We start from the raw sequence: 24,753 nt of genomic DNA on the forward strand, positions 1-24,753 counted from the left end.
GGTGGAACAGTGGATAGAGTACTGGGACTGGAGTCAGGAAGACTTATTTTCCTGAGTTCAAATCTGACCTCACACACTTACTAGTTGTGTGACCCTGAACAAGTCACTTAACCCCATGTGTCTCAGTTCCTCATCCATAAAATGAGCAGGAGAAGGCAAACTGCTTTAGTATCTTTGCCAAGAAAACCCCAGAGGGGGTCATGAAGAGTTGACCACAGACCACTTCAGAGGGAGGCTTAGGTTCGTTATAGGAAAAAGCTTTCTAACTATTAATGCTATCCAAAAGTGGAATTCACTGCCTCAGTACTGGAACCTAATACAGTGCCAGGTACATAGTAATCACTTAATAAGTGCTTGTCAAATGAATGTAATGTAAAGATCACTATAAATGCCACTAGAACAGTGGTTTAGTCCCATATTTGCCACAAGCTAGCTACATAATATTGAATGAGTCATATCACTTCTCTTGGAATGTCTCCTAAAAAAATGTTGGGACTAGTCTGGACAGTCTCTAAGGATCCTTCTAAAACTAAAATTCTCCTTTTCCATAACTCATTTTCATTTTCACTAGCTTTGGAGTACTGCAAGAGTGACTTAAGTTCCATGTTTAGAGAGCAGTTGAAGCAACAACATTACCCAAGCAACCTCTATACTATGAAATAACCCACAAAACAAGAAACTCCTTCTCTGCTGGAGATTCAGTTAACTAGAGATTGAAAGGTTCCTTTTTATATTTTTGCATTGGAGGGGAATGAGGAGAGGGTTAAGAGTGAGGGAAGAATCTAAACGCATACATGGTCATACAGAAAATATGTCCAGTTGTCTTTGCTTGAGGCCATAATGACCCAGGCAAAAGTATGAAGTGTAGCATTGGCAGATTTCAGTAGTATCATGTCACAACTAATCATCACAACTTCCTCTATTTTCCAGACTATGCTATCACCACAGTTCTATACCACACATATGTATAGTTAGAGAAGAATGGACTTGTATGTGCACATTTTTGTAAACACTTACACCTTGATTCACTCTTTTTATTTGCCAAAATATATGAATTCCAGAGATGTTTTCATGGCTTATGAAAACAAGAAGATGGAACACTTTATATCTGGAATGTCCTAGAAAACTAATGCTCACGGTAATTATATTATTTGATGATTAGATGTAAGGAAAGCAAACATTGATTTTGCATTTTATATTTTATTGCACTCTGTCCTATAAATGCCTTAGTCTTGGTTCTTTGTCTCTGAACTTAGTTCAGAAATTCAGCTGGTCTGTAAGGATTTAAGTTTAGAAATTCAGTTCTCCTGCTAATCTCTGTTCTATTCTTGCCTCAGGGAAATTTGCTTTTTTTGAGAGATATGGGTGGATGTCAGGGAGTCTGGTTCAGTTTCTGTACACCACCAAGCTATCTTTCAAGATGTCTGGTGTATTACCTCTGACCTTGCAGGTGAACTCAAACAATGAATGTTTCTTAGTCACAGGAAGGTTGATGTTATTCTCCACTTGGCTTCCCTTATGTAACCAGTCATACTTTCCTCAACCCCTTGATGTCACCAACCCTATGACCAATTGTATTCTTACCTACCCTCTTCCATTACTTGTTCTGTGCTTATAAAAGGAGCTACATTTTGATTTAAAGGTCTTTCAGCAAACTGAGTCAATCATTATACCCACCCTATTGGCAGGTTCCCAAACTGCTAATAAGCTGTTACCTTGCTCAGAGAACATGTGCCTTAGTCTACCTTCATTGAATTTTACTCATCACAGATAGAATGTAGGAGATAAGTTAAATTTATAGCAGCAGAAAAATCCTGCTCTTTCCCAAACCCCATTAATACCCAATATTATATTGATCACTCTTTTACTTGGTTTTCCCTAGTGCTTTGGAACATTGAATTTTTTTTTGGTGGGGCAATGAGGGTTAAGTGACTTGCCTAGGGTCACACAGCTAGTAAGTGTCAAATGTCTGAGGCTGCATTTGAACTCAGGTCCTCCTGAATTCAGGGCCAGTGCTTTATCCACTGTGCCACCTAGCTGTCCCTGGAACATTGAATTTTTAATCTAATTGCTGGCATGTTCTTAAATTGCTTTCATGTGTTCCTTCTCCGCAACTAGATTGAATACAAACCTTTCAAAGGACCAGCTTCTATTTCTATTGTACTTTCCCATAGTGCTCTGTATTTTGTATACATTCATTGAACACTGTTTACTAACTGATTCTGAAACCCTTTGAGGTTAGACTAACTTGACCTGCCAAACCAGTTATAGCTTTCCTTCTGTTCTGTGATTAGGGGTAGCATGTTTGTAATAAGTAAGAGACTGAAGAAGTTAAAAAAGCAAATTGTTTATAAGATAGTTCAAAGCTGTAGAGACTGATACTGTCCATTTATACATAAGAAATGTAGAAATATGAGCCAGGTGAGTGGAGAATAATAACTTTTCCTCCTTTACTTAGTCTTTGCTCTGGCTCAAATTTATTCACATCCCAAATCAGAGGGGCTTGGGAATTTCTACCCCTAAATCATATAGCTATATGGAACAAAGGACTGTGGCTTAGTCCCAGATCCAGAAAATTGAAACATAGACTGAATGCCTATGATCTCTATTTAGCTTGGTAGATGTTGACTGTTTTTACTTTTGTTTTTGGTTTTTTGGTTTTTTGGTTTTTTTAGTGAAGCAATTGGGGTTAAGTGACTTGCCCAGGGTCACACAGCTAGTAAGTATTAAGTGTCTGAGGCCGGATTTGAACTCAGATCCTCCTGACTCCAGGGCCGGTGCTCTATCCACTGCGCCATCTAGCTGCCCCTTTTTTTTTTTTTTTTTTTTTTACTTTTGGATGTTGACTGTTTTTAAAAAGCTTAGCCTTTCATGGCAAAGACTCTCCATACGAAGAAGAAAGCTGCCCATAGATAAGTTTATATGCATTGACAGAGCTTTCCTTAGTTTGATATCGAGTGTGTAATGAGTCTGCCCCCCTAAAATATTTGAACCTTAAGTCTCTGGGATTTGAGCCAAATGAGAGATGGTAGAGTCCAGTATTGCTCTTGTGAGGCAAAGGTCACACCTCAACTGAGAACTACAGTTGTAACCAGAATCTAGAAATAGAGGGTCCAGAGAAGCAAAATCTAGTGGTGAACATGAAATCAACAGATCACTTCCAAACAGAAACTCCCACACAACGTACTATCAATGAAAGCAGCATAATGACATCCATGAGGCCCTGGCTTCCCAACAACTTTGGTGATATGTGTTAACTCTCTACATACCTACCTATATTTCCTAGGTATATACACTCTTCTTACTGACGGTATGTGTGTTTTGGGAAGAATATGTCCCATGTTTATTTAGGGGAAATGTTTTATTGCTAATTTTCTTACTATGCTATTTCATAGCATAGAGCATAGAGAGAAATTCTTTCCCTCTGAACCACTGGCTTCCATTTGACTGGTAAACATAGGCACATTGGTAGGTGCTTGTGAGCTATGATCTGTAAGTAAAATCAGACTTACAGGATGAACCCTGGAGTAGTTTGTGTGGTTTGGTAAGCCAAGAGCAATTTGGTGTGTTGGGAAAGGAGAGAGCTACATTTGAAATGAAGAGGAGTCTCTGTTCTCATTTAAAACATGGTTTTATTTTCTATGAAGTTTCTTTCAAATCAAACGGAATATTGCACAATGCATTTATTTTACAAACTTTATTTTTCTCTGGTGAGGTTTTGACTAGTACTGTTGACTTTATAACTAACTCTCCAAATGTCATAATTAGTTAAATAAATTCAATAGTCAATGAACAATTGAAGGCAGGATATTGCATTCATATAAAAGATAAGTATAAACGTACAGATTTAATCGGTTTCACTTGAAAATAATAAACTCCTCAATTAATACAACTCAAAGGAGGCAAAATTAAGTGTACATTGTGTTACAAGTATTAGGACAATAAAATGTCCAAACTTTTTCAAATGTATTCCTTTTCTGATAATACATTAAATCTCCACAAATTTTAATAACATATTTGATCAAATTATAAGCTTCTTTGTGTGGAAGAATCTAGCTCATATTCTTTAAACAAAAATATGGACTATAAATCTGCAGTGTTGAAACAACCAAACCCACAAATAATAAGATAAAATTCCCAAATAACATATACAAGAAATAACACTGGAGAATAAATGTAGCATCTTATGGCACCTTGAATATTTCAGTTCAAAATAAATGAACCTATAGTATTTTCTAAGTAAAAAATAAAATAAAATAGCTTTCATGAAATCATGGCTAAGTGCTTGAAAATCTGAGAAATACAAATTTTAAAGATCTAAAAAGTAAGATTAGTTTCTCCAAATCCTCCTAATGTTTATGGGTTTATTATAACCTTTTCTTTTTGTGCTTTTCCTTCTTTGATTTATAAATATGGTACTTTTAGATAGTTATGAAATTCTTCTCAGATCAAGATTTCTCTGCTTATGCTTAAGCCATTATATTGTGTAATCAATTCAGGTTAATGTTTCTTTCAAATTGGTATTGTCCTAAGCCAAAGCCCTGTCATAAATTCTTCACATAGGGTATCCAGGGATATCATTCTGAAATTTGGTCTATTTGCTGTACTTACTAACTGCCATAAAAACAAATATTTTATCATGATATTGGAGTGCAGCTATAGGGAATTATTTCTGTAATAACATATCAAGAATTAAGTGCAACAATGGGTCAATTCACCAGTGTTTCATTATTAAGACAAAGGCTTCTGGTGATGTAAACTGAAAAGTTTGATATAATTGCACTGGGGGACCATTAAAAATTATCCAATTTTGAAAGCATCATTTTCTAGTCTGATAATTTTTAGGATTTGGTTCTAATAACAGATATCAACATTTTGTGAGCCTAGAATAATTCCAGACTGAGGCACAAAAATTCTTAAAGGGATGTAACTTATTCTCCCTCTATTTCTAGTCACCTTCCTGTCTTTATTGCTGCCACTATTAAGAATTTCAAGTTTTACCTGCTGCCACAATCCCTCCCGATATCACCTGCCCTGCTAGAGTTGCTACAGATATAGAACTAGAGAGGCATTGGGGATGGTAACAACATGAACTGCTACTGTTCCTTCTATGCCAGCAATAATGGGAAAAAGCTTTAGAAGCCACAAAAGTATATCCCTTCTAATAAGAATAACCATAAATAGCCTGGCATAAACTCACAATTTGGAACTTACCTGGGGTATCTCATAAAGACTACTCCAGCAAAAGGAACTATTAATGTTATTAGATGTAGATGTGGAGGTGGGAAAAGGGATTCTATAGGGGTAACCTGGATATTAAACAGGGGTGGTGTAATTTGATATATTAAGGTACTTGTTTGATTATATGTTGAATACATTGGACTAGATGGGCCTCTTAGGTCCCTTCTAACTCTAAATCTATGATCCCATACATATGGATATTATTATTATACGTTTTACTGTACAAAGCTTTCTGATATTAGCTAATTCTATATGTTGTTATACATTTTCAATTTTTAAATTAATATGTTAGGTTCAATTTCCTGACCCTCAGATTTTAATATGGTATACAGAAACTTTCATTATAGAATGGATAGAAACATGAACCTCTAAGCTAAATTTTCTCTGGTTGCAGCCATTATTCTCAACTTTTCTTGTTTTGAGAGAATATAGTGCATTCTAAATATAGTAGGAAAACAATCATTTTAAGTAAAATTATTATAGACTGCCTATAGCATTTCATTGAAAAAATAAATGTTCTGTGACAAAATTTGAAGACTATTTTAAATTTTGTTCTTTTTGTTTTTTGTTTGGTTTTTTTTTTAGTGAGGCAATTGGGGTTAAGTGACTTGCCCAGAGTCACACAGCTAGTAAGTGTTAAGTGTCTGAAGCCGGATTTGAACTCAGGTACTCCTGACTCCAGGGCCAGTGCTCTATCCACTGCGCCACCTAGCTGCCCCAAATTTTGTTCTTTTGATCATTATTCCATAGCTTTTGGAAACATCATCAAATCCGTAGTATTTATTAGCTGGGGGTGGGTGGAGAGGAAGAGCTATTAAATTATGACTGAATGCAAGATTTCATTGTGGAGTAAAATTTTGTATCAGAGGTATAAGCACTTGAGGAAAAAGGCACTTAATCATAAACACCAGATATAACAATACTACATAGCTCTTCAGAAATTGAAATGTCATTATAATTCAACTTTCTTAGAAAACAAAACCTCATAATAATAACAATAACAACCTCACACATATATACAATATTATTTTTGACCAGCAGTCCAAAATTTTACAAGTTATATCAATGCTATCATAGATATTTGAACCAGAATTAATGTATTATAATATTTCTTTTTCTTTGTGAAAATCAAAATTATTTAAACATAAAACATGGCAACCTGATAATATAATACACATCGAACCTGATTCTCTTGTTGTTTTCTATAAGGCACGACTATTCATTCTCTAAATCCACAAAAGGGAACAATCTGTCCTTGTCACAGAATTTCTAAATTCTCCCTCTCCTGTTCAAACCTAGCAAGGGCTTCTTCTTTCAAGTCTATAACATTATGGGCTCCATTCTTTGGGAGCTGGAGAAATAACCTCCTCATAATACTACTTGTGTTTAATTTCATTATCCTTCTGGCACTGGAAATAATGTTTTCCTTAACTTCAATATTTTATTAATTATATAATATACATATTAGAAATATATCAATTTTTAATTTATCAGGTTAATTCTCCTTCCATGTTGCTCCTATGTATTATGTTTTGTTAAAGGGCCAATTGAAAATGTTTTCATATTGACAAAAGTTAAAGAAAAACATGTCTGTCAGCACTTCAAGTAAACTTTGGGGCAAATTTTCATATAAAACTGAATTCAGTAGCAGCTCTGACAATGACATTTCTGTAAGGTATATTGTCTTTGCCTTTAGAAATCACATTTCTTGGCTTTTAAAATAGTTCATAAAGATTTGTCATAATAGTCACCTGTCCCCCAAAAAGCTATCAGTGGATCACAATTGGCCACTTTTCCTCTTCAAACTTTCATATAGGATGAGCTTTGAGGGTACAGCAAAATGTTGACCTTACCAAGGCTATGTTAGCAGCCCATAGTCTCTCCTCCTCTTTCTCCTCTTCCTCCTCTTCCTTCTTCTTGTGGGGCTATAAGGGTTAAGTGACTTGCCCAGGGTCACACAGCTAGTAAATGTCAAGTGTCTGAGGCTAGATTTGAACTCAGGTCTTCCTGAATCCAGGGCTGGTGCTTTATCCACTGCACCACCTAGCTGCCCCCCAACATAGTCACTTCTTATCTATACTTATTATATACCAAAAATAGGAAAACACTTTAATTGTCGTCAGTCTGAAACTACAGGCTTATATCCTGTGTAACCATGCCTTAACAAATGTCATTTTGCAATAACATCAATAATGCTCTGTTACCAAACACAACCATAATATTGAGAAACCCTCATGTAATATTGTTCAGCTGTTGCCCTGAAGTGCAAATCAGGTGGTTTGAAACAATCCAGTCTAAGCTGGTACTTGAAGCCTCAGAAGCAGTAACATTATTTTCAGGTTAATGTCAGGTTAAGCTCCCACACTTCAATTAAATGTATCATTTCCCATGTGATTAGCATCAAATTTAGGGTTTTGGCAAAGAACACTCTTAAGTAACAGCAGCTTCCACAAATAGTGGAAAATATTTTAAATCAAGCTTGGGAATCAGGATATGTTCCATAGCTATTATTTGTTAGTATTTAACCACATTCAGAACCATAGCATTGTGTAAAAAATAAGACTCCAGTAAGGATCTTCTGCTTCTCAAGTCTTATGTACAAATTCACCCTGGGAAATTGTACAGAATATCATTTCTTGTTTTCCTCAAAAATACCTAGCTCAACCAAAAGAAAAAAAAGACATTACATTTCTTTATAATTTTGAAAATAAAATATCCACACTTTGAGGAATTGACAGTGTATTCAACAACTCCATGTACCATTGACCATGGAAATGGAAAAAATCACATTACAAAGTGTACTTTAAAAATAAATTACATAGCAAATAACAATAACAAACACAAGCATGTGCCAGTGGACCTGAAAGCTTTGCAAAAAATGAGAATAAAATTCAGTTGGCACAGAGACTGTATTGCTCTTGTTACCCATTTCCATATTAGCGAGGCGCCTTTAAGCTTTAAAATTCCAACCCCCCCCCCCCAAAAAAACCCCATTTATTGGAAGTAGTAAATTATTTCCATTAGTGATCAGTAGCATAGAAGACCATGGTAATGGTAAAAGGCTGCAGAAGTAGTATTCATCCAGCTGGGGTTCAAAGGAGATGCACACACAAAGTATATGCTTAGTATTGTTTTTCATCTAGAGTTCATCCTTAACTGATGAATGATGATGCTTTCTGGAATGAAAATAGAAAAAGAACATATAGTCAATTATCCTCAAACTGAAATCCAAGGCTGAAAGTCAGGATAATGCCTATGTTTTATATTTCACTAAAACACATGAAGGAATTAAAAGAGCCGTCTACATGAGTCTAATTATGGTGACCATATTTTCTGAATAAAAAATCAGAACATATGATTTGATAGAGAATTTATTTTCTGGGTTAGAAATAGATTTTAAATTGGGACAAACTTAGATAAATCCTGGACACTGAGTCTGCCATATTTGAGTAACTTGTTTACACTATGATTATGCTTTACATTCAAGGTTCTCAAAGCGCTTTTCAAACCATTATTTACTGGGAAGTTCCATTTGACTCATTTTACCAAAAAATCAAACCAAAACAAACCAAACCAAAACAAAACAAAACAAAAAAAACAACTGAGACAGTATAGTTTAGCAGTTAAGACATAAAGGGAAACTACATTATTCTTTTTTTTTTAATCAGACAACACTGTTTCCTGCAGTAGCTAAGTCCAGTTAAGACACCATCTTTCTGAACTCCCTACTTAATAAGAACTCTTGGGAAAACTGGAAAGCATTCTAGCAAAAATTAGGCTTACACCATATTGCACAATAAATTCAAAATGGATATGTGACTTGAATCATACTTTTTAAAAAAATTAGGAGCTAAGCAGATCATAAAATTATAGAAAGGGAATGAATTCTTAGAAGGAAGAGAAATAATTACAGAAAATGAACTAGATAAATTTGATTACATGGAATTGAATTTTTTTTCACAAACAAAATGAAGCCATCTAAAATAACAAGGAAAGCAGTTGACTGGGAAAATATTTGTGTCAGATATCTGCCATATAGACAACTATGTCCAAAAGACATTCCACAATAGAGAATGATAAAAAGATCTGAACAAATTCCTTACAAGAACAGTTAAAAACCATTAACTATATGAAAGATTGTTCTAAATGACTAATACTAAGAGAAATGCAAATAAAATAAAAACAACCCTGGAGGTTTTCCTTATACCAGCAAATTGACAAAGACAGAAAAGATGGGAATAGTCAGCTTAGAGGGGTTGTAGAGAGACATGTACACTAATGCATTGTTGTGGAACTATGAATTGGTACAACTATTCTGAAAAAAAATTGGAATCATGCAAAAAGTTACCAAAAAGTTTGTATCCTTTGATCCAATGATTCCACTGTTAGGCATATACCTATGTATATGACAAAAGTGGGGGGAATTCCATATGAACCAAAATATTTATAATAGCACTTTTTGGATAGTGAAGATCTGAAAACAAAATAGAGGCCTATTCAATGAGGAATAGTGAAACAAATTGTGGTACTTGAACATAATGGGATATTATTGTCCTATAAGAAAACTAACATAATGAATAAAGAGAATCATTGAAAGACTTACACACATTCATGCATAGTAAAGTAAGCAGGGTCAAGAAAAATATATATACAATAACTGAAACAATCCAAAGGAAAGAACAGCAATGAAACAATTAAAACTGAATGTTGAGAAATTAAAAAGACAAGGTTGGCCTCAATAAAGAGATACAAAAAGATACTTCTTTCTAACTCCTTTGCAGAAGCTGCATCCATGAGTTATGGAACATTGCACATAATGTTAAAATATTTTGTGTTGAGCACTTTTACTCTTTCTTTTGTAAAAATTCTTCATTGTAAGGGATATCTCTTGGGGAGAGGAAAGGGAAGGAATGAGGAGGTATTTAAATAATATAGGAACAATCAATAAAAATTTATGAAAATATATTTATTTTTGTGAATGTTTTGGGTTTTAAAAAAAATAGAAGTTTACTATCCATCCATTAGAGATCACAAACTTAGGCCAGGCCACTCAGTGATTAAATATCTGAGACTGTAATACCCATAAGTCCTAAATTTCTATTAAAGGAGACTGGTTGCATAGACTTTCAAGCTTGGGTTTATTTGCACAAAAACAAAGTCACAAAATAGTGTTTAGCAATGTCCTAGCGTACACTGAGTCCTACCTAACTCATATGGGCTGTTATGTTGAAAGTCTAAATTTATATAGTGTTTTGAAAATCTTACAGCACCATGTAAATATATATTTATTATTAGTTACCCAATAAATACTTGTTAACTGACTGATTTGGTTCCCATAGTTATCTTTTTTTTTGGTATGGTTACACTTGCCATTACCATTATCTCCCCACCCCTCAAACTCCATCCCCCCATTATTTATTTTTAAATTTATGGAATAAAATTATTTATTTCCATAATGTAGTATAATTTTTTTCCTTTTTTTTTTGCGGGCAATGGGGGTTAAGTGACTTGCCCAGGGTCACACAGCTAGTAAGTGTCAAGTATCCACTGCACCACCTAGCTGCCCCTGTAGTATATATATATATATATATATTTTTAATCTGATTGAACATGAAACTGCAAATCTATTATATACAACTTGCTATTCCTTTTAAATATATAATAAAGGTATCATGTAAATCCCCTCTTCCCTCCCCCCATGGCTACCATTAGATACAAAAAGGTATAGATATATAAAATTATTCTATACATCTAATTATCAATTCTTTGTCTGGATGCAGATAGCATCTTTCTTCATATGTCCTTTATAGCTAATTTATTATTCATGCAAGGTCATTCCTAAAACAATATTGGTGTTACTGTATACAATGTTCTCTTGGTTTTGCTTGTTTTGCTTTTCATTATTTCGTGCAAGTCTTTCCATATTTTTCTTTTTTTTGTATTTTCTTTATTTTTTTTCCATTACATGTAAAGATAGTTCTCAACTTTTGTTTATACAAGCTTTCCAATTTCAGATTTTTCTCCTGCCTTCCCCTCCCCCCCTCCCCAAGACAGCAGGTAATCTGATATAGGTTTTATATATATATATGTGTGTGTGTGTGTGTATTTATATGTATATATAATAACATTAAATATATTTCTGCATTAGTCATGTTATAAGAGAAAAATCAGAGCAATGAGGAAAAACCTCAAAATAGGAAAACAACAGCACCAAAACCAAAAGAAATAGTATGGTTCATTCAGCATCTATACTCCACAGTTCTTTTTTTTCCCCTGGATTTGGAGATCCTCCTCCATCATGAGTTCCCTGGAACCCTTCTGTAGTAGGTCAACACACAATGTTGATGATACTGTGTACAATGTTCTTCTGGTTCTGCTCATCTCACTCATCATCAGTCCACGCAAGACCCTCCAGGTTTCTCTGAACTCCTCCTGTTCATTGTTTCTTACAGCACAATAGTATTCCATTACATTCATATACCACGACTTGTCCAGGCATTCCCCAATTGATGGGCATCCCCATAACTTCCAATTCCTTGCCACAACATAAAGAGCAGCTATAAATATCTTTGTACATGTGGGTCCTTCTCCCCTTTCCATGTTTTTCTGAGATTATTGAGCTTATCATTTTTATAGCACAGTAGTATTCCATGTTCATTCATTCATTTGTTCATTCATTCATTCCTTCTTTCCTTCCTTCCCTCCTTCTCTCCCTCTGTCCACATAGGGATCATACCCTTACATGTAGGTGTTCTGCCTAAAGGAATATAAATTTTGATTGCTGAAACCTTGCAAGATATCTTGGGGTTTGGGAGCTAGATTTTTTTCTCTTTCCTACTTATTTATCCTATCATTGTTTTAAAAAACTGGGACAACTAACTCTTTTGTCCCTTGTAGTTTCATTTATTATTTATTGAAACATAGCTCTTAAAAACCAGGCTTTGATAAAGTCCATTGGGATTCAAATGGAACTACTTGACCATGTCTTAAGCCCAAATGACTCTGGCTCTCACTGATTGGCCAATAATAGGCCCCGGCCCAAGCCTGACTTGGTCATTGTTTGGGTTTTGATGTCTTAGAGTAAGTGCAAATAGCAATTTTTTTCTGTTCTGGCCAGAAACTGAGGATCTTCCCCTCCTAATTTGATGTTAGGGTTTTTTGGTTTGTTTTAAATAGGCAAAGTAAGCCATCTTTTGCCTCATTTCTTACCTAGCCTTAAATCTGAACGGGTGTTGCCTCAGACAAACTGAGACTTGGGAAATACCTTAACTTAAAAAGGCCAAGGTCTCCCATTGCATCTGAGGTCATCTCTAGTTGTCCTGACCTATGTCTTATCACTGGACTCAGATGACCCTGGAGGAGAGAGTGAGGCTGATGACTTTGAACAACCCTGCCTCACTTAAATCCAACTGACTTGCAAGTCAACACATCAACCTCCTGATGTCATTGATCCTCTTTGAGAACAATAGTATTCCATCACAATTGTATACCACAACTTGTTCAGCCATTCCCCAATTGATGGGCATCCCTGCAATTTCCAGTTCTTTGCCACCACAAAGAGAGCCACTTTAAACATTTTAGAACATTCTTAAAGGCCAGATAAAAGGATATCAATAATGACATAAGAGGCAGCTAGATGGCTTAGTGGATTGAGCACTGGGCCTGGAGTCAGGAAGACATGAGTTCAAATGTGACCTCAAACACTCACTAGCTGTCTGATCTAAGACAAATCTCTGTTTGCCTTAATTCACTGGAGAAGAAAATGACAAACCACTCCAGTTTCTTTCCCAAGAAATCCCCTGGACAATATTGGTTGCTATGGTCGATGGGGTTACAACTGCATGACAATAATGACATATACATAGCAATGTAAGGCTTACAAAACACTTTCCTCTGATAACCCCTCATGAAGTAAATAGAACAAATATTATTGTCTCCCATTTTACAGAGAAGGAAACCCTGACTGAGAAAGATGAAGCAACTTCTCTGTGGTAACACAGCTAAATAAATGTCAAGAAAGCATGGTCAGAGCTCTAACAAGGATGGTGGAAACTAGGGCTTTTTCTGTCTTAGAGAGGACTGAAAGCACCTGCAATCTTTTGGCAGTACAGAAAGAGTAGAGATTAGCATGCTTCTTCCTGCTGAGTGGGCTCTGCCAGGGCAAAACATAGCACAATCACCCTGTCAGCTGCGTGCTGAATATTGAATGGGGGTAGAGAGAGTTTTAATGACACATTGTTTCCGGACAAAATGTAACTATACTCAGAGGGTTTCAAAGAGCAGGGAAGGAAGGTCTGATACCCTTCCCAATTTCTCCTTCTCACCTCACCCCCTACCTTGTTCACCCATAGCCATGATCATGAGCTAGTACCTCTTTCTTTGTCCTATAGGGGATAGCAAAGGACTGGTGTACTCTTACCACTATAGCAGCTACCTTTATCTATGTAAAGGATTTCTTTCAGATTGCTAGTTTCTAACTACCCTCTATCTAATTTCTTTCAAATATTAGACTGTTTCCATGCTAATTTGTGTATTCGACCTATTCTAGGTAGAACAGCTAGGTGATTTAGTAGACAGTGCTGGGCCTGGAATTAAGAAGACCTGAGTTAAAATTCAGTTTCTGACACCAGCTATGTGACCATGGGCAAGTCACTTAACCTCTATTTGCCTAATCTGCTGGAGAAGGAAATGAAGATAATAATATCACCTACCTTACGGGGTTATGACAATCAAATGAAATCACATTTATAATGTAGTTATCACAGTCCTTGGCACATAGTAAGGATTTAACAAATATTTTCCTCCCCACCTCCTTATATTCTTCTCTCCCTTCCTTCCTTCCTCCCTCCCTCCCTTCCTTTTTTGTTCCTTCTTTCCTCCCTTTCTCCCTCCCTCCTTCCTTCCTTCTTTCCTTTCTTCCTTCTCCTCCTCAGACACTAACTAGCTGTGTGACCGTAGGCATGTCAGTTAACTTTTCTTATGAGGACCAAATGAAATAGTATAAGTAAGAATACTTTCCAAACCTTAAAGCACTATTCAAATACTGGCTATTATTATTATTCTATTTGGAAAAATAATTTTTTAAATAATTTTCAAAGCTCTTTAAATTTTGTTACCTGAACTCAGGGCCTCATCACCTATTACCTAGACTGTTACAATAGCCTCCTAACTTTCTATTCCTTTCAACACTAAACAATGTTCCACATAGCTGCCACATTGATATTCCTTTTTTTTTTTTAAATGTTACTTCCTTGTCCAAGAAATTTCAATGACTCCCTTTGACCTTCAGGATAAAATACAAACTTTCTATTTGACAATGACTTCACAAATTGCTTCTAACCTACTTTTCTAGACTAATTTTAGATTGCTAAGCCTTATCCCTGCCACTTTCCAGTCAAACTGGCCTCCTTGTTTCTTGTACATTGAATTTCCCTTCCTACCCCTTTGCTTATGTTCAACCTGACCCCTATGCCTGGAATGCTCTTCTTTACCTTCTTCTCTTGGAATTCCTAGTTTCCTTTGATCTTTAGCTCAAGTGTCACCTCCTGCAAGAGCTATTTTCTAATCTTGCATGTCCCTTTCTCTCCACTCACAACATAGCCACCATTCTAATTCAGGCCTTCCATTACCTCTTACCTGGACTATTGCCTCCTAATGGAGCCATCGGGTCAAGAGGTGATATCTATCTATCTATCTATCTATCTATCTATCTATCTATCTATCTATCTATCTATCTATCTATCTATCTATCTATCTATCTATCTATCTGGATGACTAGAGATGGCCCTGGATATTTAAGGAAATTTGAGATTAAGTGATTTGCCCAGGGTCACACAGCTAGTAAGTGTCTGAGGTGAGATTAAACTCAGGTCATCCCAACTTCAGGGCCAGTGCTCTAACCACTGCTCCACCCAGCCACCCCACATCTGGAAGCAGATGTAAAAGATAGAACCTTGCTCCCCACTGATAAACATCCTGGAAGGAAAGAACATCTAATGTATGAGATGAGACTTTTGAAAGGAGGGAGGGAGGGAGGGAGGGAGGGAGGAAGGAAGGAAGGAAGGAAGGAAGGAAGGAAGGAAGGAAGGAAGGAAGGAAGGAAGGAAGGAAGGAAGGAAGGAGGAAGGAAGGGAGGGAGGGAGGGAGGGAGGGAGGGAGGGAGAGAGAGAGAGAGAGAGAGAGAGAGAGAGAGAGAGAGAGAGAGAGAGAGAGAGAGAGAGAAGGAAAAGCTGTCTGAAGCTTCTACTCTAATCCAATCTGGCAAACTACCATATCATCACACTCTCTGAATGCAGATTTGTAAGTATCCCATCTCCATCTCCAGCCAACTATAAAGAATATCCTGTACCAAATTTCCCTTAGACATATAAGTCTTGAGAATGAATTTCCTTGTCCCCCAACCCTGCCCCTTCCCTCAGTATTGGACACTTGGGTTACCACAAAATCTGTCATTTGCAGAAGTATTTGCTTCTCAATGAAATGAAAGAACTGAAATGGTAAGAGAAACTCTTCAAAACTATTTATTTTCAAATGTCTCAAATCCAAGGAGTCCTCATTTCAGTTGCTACATGTGACCCCAATTTAACAGTCCAGCCAAACTAGCTTTTTTGCCATTTTTTTTTTTTGGCGAGGCAGTTGGGGTTAAGTGACTTACCAAAGGTCACACAGCTAGTAAGTGTCAAGTGTCTGAGGCCCAATTTGAATTCAGGTCCTCCTGACTCCAGGGCCAGTGCTCTATCCACTGTGCACCTAGCTGCCTCTACTTTTTTGCTATTCTTATTTTGACTTTCTATCGTCCACCTTTGGAATGGACAGCCTTTGCACTGGCTATCCCTCATGCCTGTAATGCACTCCTCCACACTTCTGCCTCTTGGAATTCCTGATTTTCTTTTAAAACTCAGCTCAAGTGCCACCTTATACCTGAGGCCTTTCTGGTTAGTGCCTTTTCGCTCAAAGTTATCTTACATTTTCCTTATCTGTCTTCTATCTAAATAGATAGATAGAGAGATAGAGAGGTACATATATAGATTCAAATCTCTCTCTCTGTCTCTCTGTCTCTGTCTCTCTCTCCACCCATGCTGTCTCTCTCATTTGAATGTAATTTTCTTGAGGGTAGGGATTCTTCAGTTTTTGTCTTTGTACTAGTGCCCAGCAGTCCCTGGCACATTTAAAATGGATGTTGATTGAAACACCCTCCCCAGTTGTTAGTGCCCTTCTCCACCATCAACAAAACTATTTTGTACTTACTTCATATATGTTTTCTATTTGCTTACATGTTTCCCTCAGTAGGGAAACACCTTGAGGGTAGGGACTGTTTTGGTTTGGTTTTTGTTTTGTTTTTCCTTTTTGCATCAACAGCCGCTAGCACAGTGCCTGCCACCTTTGTTTAGTCATTTCAGTCGTGTTTGACTCTTCTCGACCTCATTTGGGGCTTTCTTGGCAAAGATACTGGAGTGCTTTGCCATTTTCTTGTCCAGCTCATTTTACAGGTGAGGAAACTGAAACAAACAGGATTAAGTGACTTGCCCAGGGTCACACAGGTAAGTGTCTGAAACTGGATTTGAACTCAGTCAGATGAATTCTCCTAACTTCAGGCCCTATCACTCTATCCACCTCTCCACCTAGCTGTCCCACCCGCTGCTTAGGGGGCACTTAATAAACACTTGTTGAATTGCGGAGGTTTCAATGTTCTACCTCCATTGGACCACGAGATGGCACTAGTTTCATTCTATTAATCAGTACCAATGCACTGGTCTCACACTAAACAAGCTGCTGAGGCAACTGAAATTCTCAGAAATGTATGAATACTTATGTACAAATAGTTCTGCTGAGCTCTAAAGGCAAACATGTTTACCTCATCTCCCCAAATTGGAAAGCCTTAAATATCATTACATCATTAGTAATAACAAAGTAACCCTAGATTTAAGCTCTTGAAATGTATTAAAACAAATCTTCATGGGGATAAACTAAAATGCTAATTGAAATATCTAAGAATTCTGTCAAAGCTTAGAATTTAAAGAATTATTTCCCATTGAAAAATTATCTTTCTATTCCATAATTCTGGTTCAATAAGTGAAAGACTGGACCAAGTCTTAATCAAAGCATCCTTCCAAATATTATTTGTAACCAGGAGGACATAAAGAATATTTTTTTACATGAGGCCTCTCATGTTCATGCTGTGGATATTCTTCTTCTTTTTTTGCAGGGCAATGAGGGTTAAGTGACTTGCCCAGGTTCACACAGCTAGTAAGTGTCAAGTGTCTGAGGTTGGATTTGAAATCAGGTCCTCCTGAATTCAAGGCCAGTGCTTTATCCACTGCACCACCCAGCTGCCCCTGTGTTGTGGATATTCTTCAGAAAATCTGTGCTTCATTTTCTTTGTCTCTAAAAAGGTCTTAGACTAGCTGATTTCTAAGATCCATTCTAGCTCTAAAATTCTTATTCTGTGAAACTTTCTCACCCATCCACAAACCCAGACTTCCTCAATTGCATTGCAATGTGATTTTCTTGTCAACTCCTGTTGTTTAGGAAAGGACAGTCTAGCTAGTTAAAGTGATTTAATACATACTATTTAGTATCATGTAGGGACAGGGAGACAATTTAGGAACAGTTATCTCCTGGTATGATCTTCCATCTTCACTTTGGGGATATATATATGTTTACAATTACTACACGTACAAATAAATTTCAAAATGTTGGGCACAGATCCTTTTTTTTTTCATAGAAGAAAACAAACCCAATGTGCACTAGTACATTTGTTATATTGACATCTAAAAATTAGTAATCCAGGTATGGTACACATCATAACCAGGTTATTTGGTTAACCAAAGTCCTGTCGATGTCAGTTAACAGAATATATTAATTATAGAGTCTAATTCAGTCATAAAAATAGATGCTTCATTTAACAAGCATAAAATATGCTAACCATGTTATAACTAATGGCTATATTTGTACCTCAAACATTTTTATTTATAAGCACAAAGATAAATATGTTTCATGTATGTACTGGTAATAGTGAGATATCATCTGCAAAACCTATACTGTTAAAAAAAATTTTAATGGGCATTTTATTTCTTGGTCTTTCCAAAGCCAAGAGAAACAAATGCAACGTGCAATACTTTTGTTTGAAAGTAGATAATACTATTGGAAGTAAGGGAAAAGAGACACAAACCAGAGGGTAGTTCTTTAATTCCAGTGAATCACTAGTATCTGAAAACATAAAGCGGATAGTTTTATTTAAGAGTTCAAGTATGACTGAGAGTTTGGGAGTGATTCATTTAATAGACCAGAAAAGAACATCTGAAGTGACTTTCAGGGGCAGCTATGTGGCACAGTGGATAGAACACTGGCCCTGAAGTTGAAAGGACCTGAGTTCAAATCTCACCTCAGACACTTACTAGCTGTGTGACCCTGGGCAAGTCACTTAACCCCAATTGCCTTCAACATCTGGGACCATCTCCAGTTGTCCTGATGTGTATCTTGCTACTGGACCCATGTGGCTCTGGAAGAGAGAGTGAGGTTGGTGACCTTGCACAGCCTTCCCTTACTTAAATCCAATTCATTGCAAGTCATGACATCAATCTAATGTCATGGTCCTCTTTGAGAATAAAGGACAAACAAGTGACTTTCAAAAATAGTGTTATATGTATCCTTGTCAACACACTAAAGATTTTGAAATTGACCACTTATCAACATGTGCCATGTAATCAAAATATGCAGCTTTTCCCCACGTCAACTATATCATCAAAGCAAGGCAAAGTAAGGTGGTGCAACATATAGAGAGGTGGGCCTAAAGTCAGAAAGACCTGAGTTTCAATCCAATCTGAGACATTTACTAGCTCTCTGACCCTGGGCAAGTCACTTACCCATTGTCTGCCTCAGTTTCCTCATCTGAAAAAGAAAGATAATAATCTACCTCCCAGAGTTGTGAGAATTAAATGAGGTTTTTGTACAGCACTTGCAACCTTTAAAACATTATGTAAATTCTAGCTCTTGTTATTACTATTATCAATTATTGTTATTAGAGTGCCAGAAACTCTTCAAAATGCATGTGAAAGAAAATGTTTGATGCTCAGTTAAAAAAAAAAATAGCTGTTAGGGGGCAGCTAGGTGGCGCAGTGGATAAAGCACCGGCCCTGGATTCAGGAGTTCCTGAGTTCAAATCTGGCCTCAGACATTTGACACTTACTAGCTGTGTGACCCTGGGCAAGTCACTTATCCCCCATTGCCCCGCAAAAACAAAAAACAAACAAAAAAAAAAAATAGCTGTTTCTGAACTTGCTACTGTAACTGCATAAAGTGTTCTTTGGTCTTCAACTTGCCTAAGTTTTAAACATAATTGTAAAAATAATTGTAATTGTAATCAACAGAAAACTGGATAGCTAAAAGTTATATTAAAGATTGATACAGGTGGGATTTATTATTACTAAGTACTCTGAAGAGTTTGAGCTTTTGCAAAGTATGTGTTTTATATCAGTGAACCCCAGATAGAGAGGTACTAGTAGTATAGGCAGAAAAAGGGAAATGCGATGGAATTCAGACCAGTTGATGTGAAAATAAGTTTGATGGTTTCCAACTTACCTATTCTTGTTTTTGCTTTATTTTTTTGTGAGGCAGTTGGGGTTAAGTGACTTGCCTAAGGTCACACAGCTAGTAAGTGTTAAGTGTCTGAGGCTGGATTTGAACTCAGGTCCTCCTGACTCCAGGGCCGGTGCTCTATCCAATGTGCCACCTAGCTGCCCCCACCCATTCTTTCTTATTTTCATTGTTAGGTATGTCTTCAATAGAAATTGAAGAATATATCTTTATCATTAGAAAGCTCTATGTCTACTCCATGTAGAAAATCTTAACCCAGGGCTCTGTAGTTACAGGAAATGCTATTTGTGGGTGTGAGTGTGGATGTGTATGCACATGAAGAACAATAATTAAGGCCTCTGGGACTGGAAAAAAATCTGATGGGCTTTCAATAAAAGGAAATGGGAATGTAGAAACTCAGAGAGTGAATCCTTTTTTTTTTTTTAAGATGTTTGATGCTCAGATTTTATGGTTACCTTTCTCTTAAAATTACAAAGAAAAATATACCTGAGAAGACTATAAAGCAATGTAGGTAACCAAAGAAAATTCTTAGTTCAGTGTGAATTGTACCTTTATTTCATAACCAAGGCCTAGAAAATGCCTGTACTTACTTGTGTCTCCATACAGCATAATACCCCTTCCATAGTGCCTCCCACACCCAAAAAAATTATTGCTAAAGATTTGACTGGAGAGCCAATGAGTAAATTAGATTCCAGCTGCTGTTAAGCACTCATCTCATCCCAGATATAGTCCCTGAGCTTTAGGTCTCTCAGCATGAATATAACATAATCCCATTGTCAAGGGGCACATTTCCCAGAAAACAGTATTGAAGCAATAATTTCTCTCTTTTCACACAGGTGTCCTTTTTTTGATACCAGTAAACCACAGAGTACTTAACAAGCAGATTCTGTCCAAGGCCGAGGGACCCACAATTAGATAGTAGTTGTCACCAAATTCAAGTAGCAGAGCACTGAAATGTTGAATTTCTGAGCTACAGGCATTTGTTTATTAATATACTTTATTTTCTTATAAAAATAAAGGATGGATCTTAACACATACAGTATTGGGGGAAATAGATTACAGTTAATATTTTTTAGATGAGCAATTACTTAAACATATTTGTACATATTTCTTAGTATACTTTTCACTCCAGTGTTATCAAATTTTTCATTCAAAGAAATTGGGGGGTGGTGGATAACCATCAAAATAACAGATTATAAGAAAATGTGTATAGGTAAGTTAATTCCTTAATAAAAGCATGAGAGTTTTATCTGAAAAGGGCTTCCAGGTTCTGGCTAACTCTTTTCAATCTCTGCTTTTCTTGATTTTTACAGGCTACTTTATAACCACTGTGTAGAGGTAGATTTAATAATATATAGTCAACTCCTGATTTTGCTTAAAATGCTTCTTGGTATCACAAATTACTCATAGTCCTTGGAAGCCATCCCAGCTACTTGGCCAGCCAGCTGGTTGGAAAGCAGTGGTTTACGTGTGTTGGGAACAGGAAAGGACTTCTCAGTTTGGTGCTGCCAAAGAGTACCCCAGCCATAAATTACATCCCTAAGCTTTCCCTATGCTGAGAGAGGTAACCATTACATAGTGGAGAATGAGTCAGACTAAGAGTCAGGAAGAGTTGGGTTCAGGTCCTGCCTCTGACACATAATGGCTGTGAATCTAAGTGCACGGAGCAACTCTCTAAGACTCAAGTAGCAAGAAAAAGTGCCGACCTGCATTGGTGGAAGGAGCTTTCTCATCAGTTCCTGGTCCCAAGATCACTGATTCAATGCCTCTTCCTAATCCTTCTCCAGCAGAGTTCTATGGACAGTCAATCCTTTTAATGAGTCAAACAGTAAATGGAACCAAGCCACTCTGAGGGCTAGCCTTACCACCGCATACCCATCATGCCTATACAAGAGGGAAAATAGCATGATTTATATCTCTGCACAAGGAAGGTAGAGAAGTGCTTTATGTACTCCAAACATTCTACCATATGGGGAGTTGGGAGACACCTTCTCTATTCAGGGACTGCAACAACTTAGCTGGTGATGTGGTGGCATGGACACTTGTACTGGCATGGCAACCAGGGAACTCTGCCAAGGGGACCATACATGCCTCATAACAGAGTTGCCTTTCTCAAATACCAAGCAGCTACACACTCCACCTATTTTTCTACTCCCTGCTCTACAACAAATTCTCTCAATGCCAAGGAGTGGGGTCAAGGAGGCCCTTTTAACCAAAAAGGATGATTAACCATCATTTTAAATTGTCTGTGCTACTCCTTACTATTAGTAAAAAATAATGAAGACCTGAGTCTCTGAAGATTGTTATCCATTTAAAGCACTTATTTAAAACAATTTTAGGATAATTCTTGAATTCCTGAGTTTTGGGGCAGCAGATGACTTAACTGTCCTTAACTGTCAACAGATGTCTCATGGCAAGCACCTACAATAAGCCTTTTTGTGATTTTTGTAACTTTCCACTTTTATGTTGGATCCCTGTGATTTTCCATGACTATGCCACTGCTGATTCTAGAGTGTTCACACTGGATGAAGAGGAAGGCTTCCTTAGGAGCATGCAGAAATAGAGCATCATCCCCCTGGGAACTGGGATATGCCTCCCAGCTCTTGTTCCTACTCAAGAGAATGGAAGTCCAAGGCCCTTTTATTTTCTTGACCTGTAGGGACAAAGGAAACCTTACGGTCTCAGGCAAAAAGAGTATTTTAAGATACCCACCTCGCAGTGTTGTTGTTGTTGTGAGGAAAAGGATTGATAAATTTCAACACATTATAGAAATGTTAAGTTTTTATTATAATGGGGTGACTGATTAGGAGGGCATGGGTATTTGAAACGAAGAGAATGATATGTCAATGCATTAGAATGTAATGAACTCTAGGATCCTTTGCTAGGGACCTCTGATAGAAGTGGTAGATACTAATGATAAACCTGTTTTTGCTATGATATCTACACTGACTCTGGCTTTTTCTTTTGTCTCATGAGACCTGCTCAACCCCAGAAAGCACAGAAATCTTGACTGCAAACTGTCCCCCACTTCACTAAACTGTTACCACATTTAGCTATGAGTACCCATTCTACCTAAAAGTTCCATTTTGTGTAAGGAATTCAAGAAAGTTCCTCTGCTGCCTGGGCCTCAGTGCCCTTCATCTGGACTTAGTTCAGTTAATTAAAATGTCTTCTGGTAATTACCAGTCCTTTTCATTGACTCCAGGACACTCTTTGACAAGATGACATAAACTCCTCATGGGATTCTTAACTGATTTATGGTTGACTCGATTTTCTCTAAAACATTATTTTCCCCATTTCATGAGAAACAAAATTATCCTCTTAATTCTATAATTCATCTTCACTTGTATAGGGGTCCCTCTGGCCCTGGTTGTTGCTGGTAATTTCTTTTTCAAGCAAGCTAATCTTTTTAGATCATCTCCCCAAGCAGATGAATTTTCCCCAAAGCAAGCAATTTTGGACTATTGCCCCAATGTATGAAACTAATTATGAAGGGAATAATATTAATTGGCACTAAGAATAGGTACCAAATTCTATTAGTTTTCTCTGCTTTGACTCGTGTGCTGTGGACCTTTGCTTACTTCTTTTTACACAGATTCTAAAATAACTGTGGTTAGCTTAATTTTATATCTATTCTTATGCTAAGTGTAGAAAAATATTACTGCAGAAAATATATCTGATTTAGTTCTTTGTAGGTAAGGGCAACAAATTGTTCATTAAAAAAAAGTTTGAAGTTTAGAGAGTACTTTTTAACAAGGTTATGCCTATGTAGGAAACTCAAAATTCTCCAGTTTGTTTAAGCGATGTAATATTTTGGTCATACTGAGAGAGAGGTATAAAGGTCCCACCTCTGACATATATTGGCTGTGTGACTCTGGGCATGTTACTTAACTGCTCTGTGCTATAGGCTAAGTAGGAGGGCAGAGATGCTGCCTTCCTGAACTGGTAAAAGAAATTCATTCCTCCTACATCAATGAAATTAGAAGTCCCTTATCCCTGCCCACTGCTCCCATCCCATATTACTAGAGGAGTCTTTGTGTACATTTGTATATAGCTGTAGGCCTGTGTGTTCATGTGTCACAGTTACTTTCATTCTCTATAATTAATTTTTTGTTGTTGTTTGGTTTTTTGCAGTGCAATGAGGGTTAAGTGACTTGCCCAGGGTTACACAGCTACTGTCAAGTGTCTGAGGCCAGATTTGAACTCAGGTCCTCCTGAATCTAGGGCCAGTGCTTTATCTACTGTGCCACCTAGCTGCCCCTAGAATTCATTTTGTGACACAGTGGAAAGAGGATTTGAATGGGAGTCAGGGACGTGGCCCTAATACTATAAGTGTTACTTGTTAATTGTTATTATTGTAATTAATTAACCTTGAGTGAATCACGTAACCTCCTGGGCCTCTGTTCTCTCCTCTCTAAAAAGGCATAACTTGGGATAGAGTGCTGGGCCTGGAGTCAGGAAGATCTCAGTTCAAATCTGTCATCAAACTCTTACTAGTTTTGTGACCCTGGCAAGTCACTTAACCCATTTGACTCAGTTTTCTCAACTGCAAAATGGGGATAATAATGGCACCTAGGGTTATAATGATAAAACGAGATAATCACTGTAAAGTGCCTGGCAGAGGTATTATATAATTGCTAGCTATAATAATTATTATTATTAACAATGAAGCTTTTGACCTAGGGTCCTTTAACTTAAAAGAAGTTGGTAGCTATATTTCAATATAATTGGTTTACATTGTAATTCTATGTAAAAATTAATTTAAAACATTATTCTGAGAAGAGGTCCGTAGGCCTCACCTTACTGCCAAAGGTATCAGTGACATTAAAAAAGGTTCAGAACTTCTGACTAGATAATCTCTTAGGACCCAGCTCTAGAAATCCATATTATGGGTGACTTTTGGAGCGTCCAGAGAGT

The 24,753-nt window shown here is 36.9% G+C and overlaps 1 protein-coding gene across 2 annotated transcripts in view; it reads right to left on the minus strand.

Moving 5' to 3' along the window:
* Nucleotides 1-5,844: 5,844 nt before the first annotated feature.
* Nucleotides 5,845-24,753, minus strand: part of FILIP1 (filamin A interacting protein 1) — a 280,061-nt gene continuing 261,152 nt past the window's right edge. For both annotated transcript variants that reach the window (XM_044001801.1, XM_044001800.1), the window contains exon 7: nucleotides 5,845-8,417. In XM_044001801.1, coding sequence (XP_043857736.1) covers nucleotides 8,377-8,417 — 41 coding nt within the window. In that variant the 3' untranslated portion in view covers nucleotides 5,845-8,376. The remainder of the gene's footprint in view (nucleotides 8,418-24,753) is intronic.

Source organism: Dromiciops gliroides, chromosome 4 (assembly GCF_019393635.1).
Source record: "Dromiciops gliroides isolate mDroGli1 chromosome 4, mDroGli1.pri, whole genome shotgun sequence".
Taxonomy (NCBI): domain Eukaryota; kingdom Metazoa; phylum Chordata; class Mammalia; order Microbiotheria; family Microbiotheriidae; genus Dromiciops; species Dromiciops gliroides.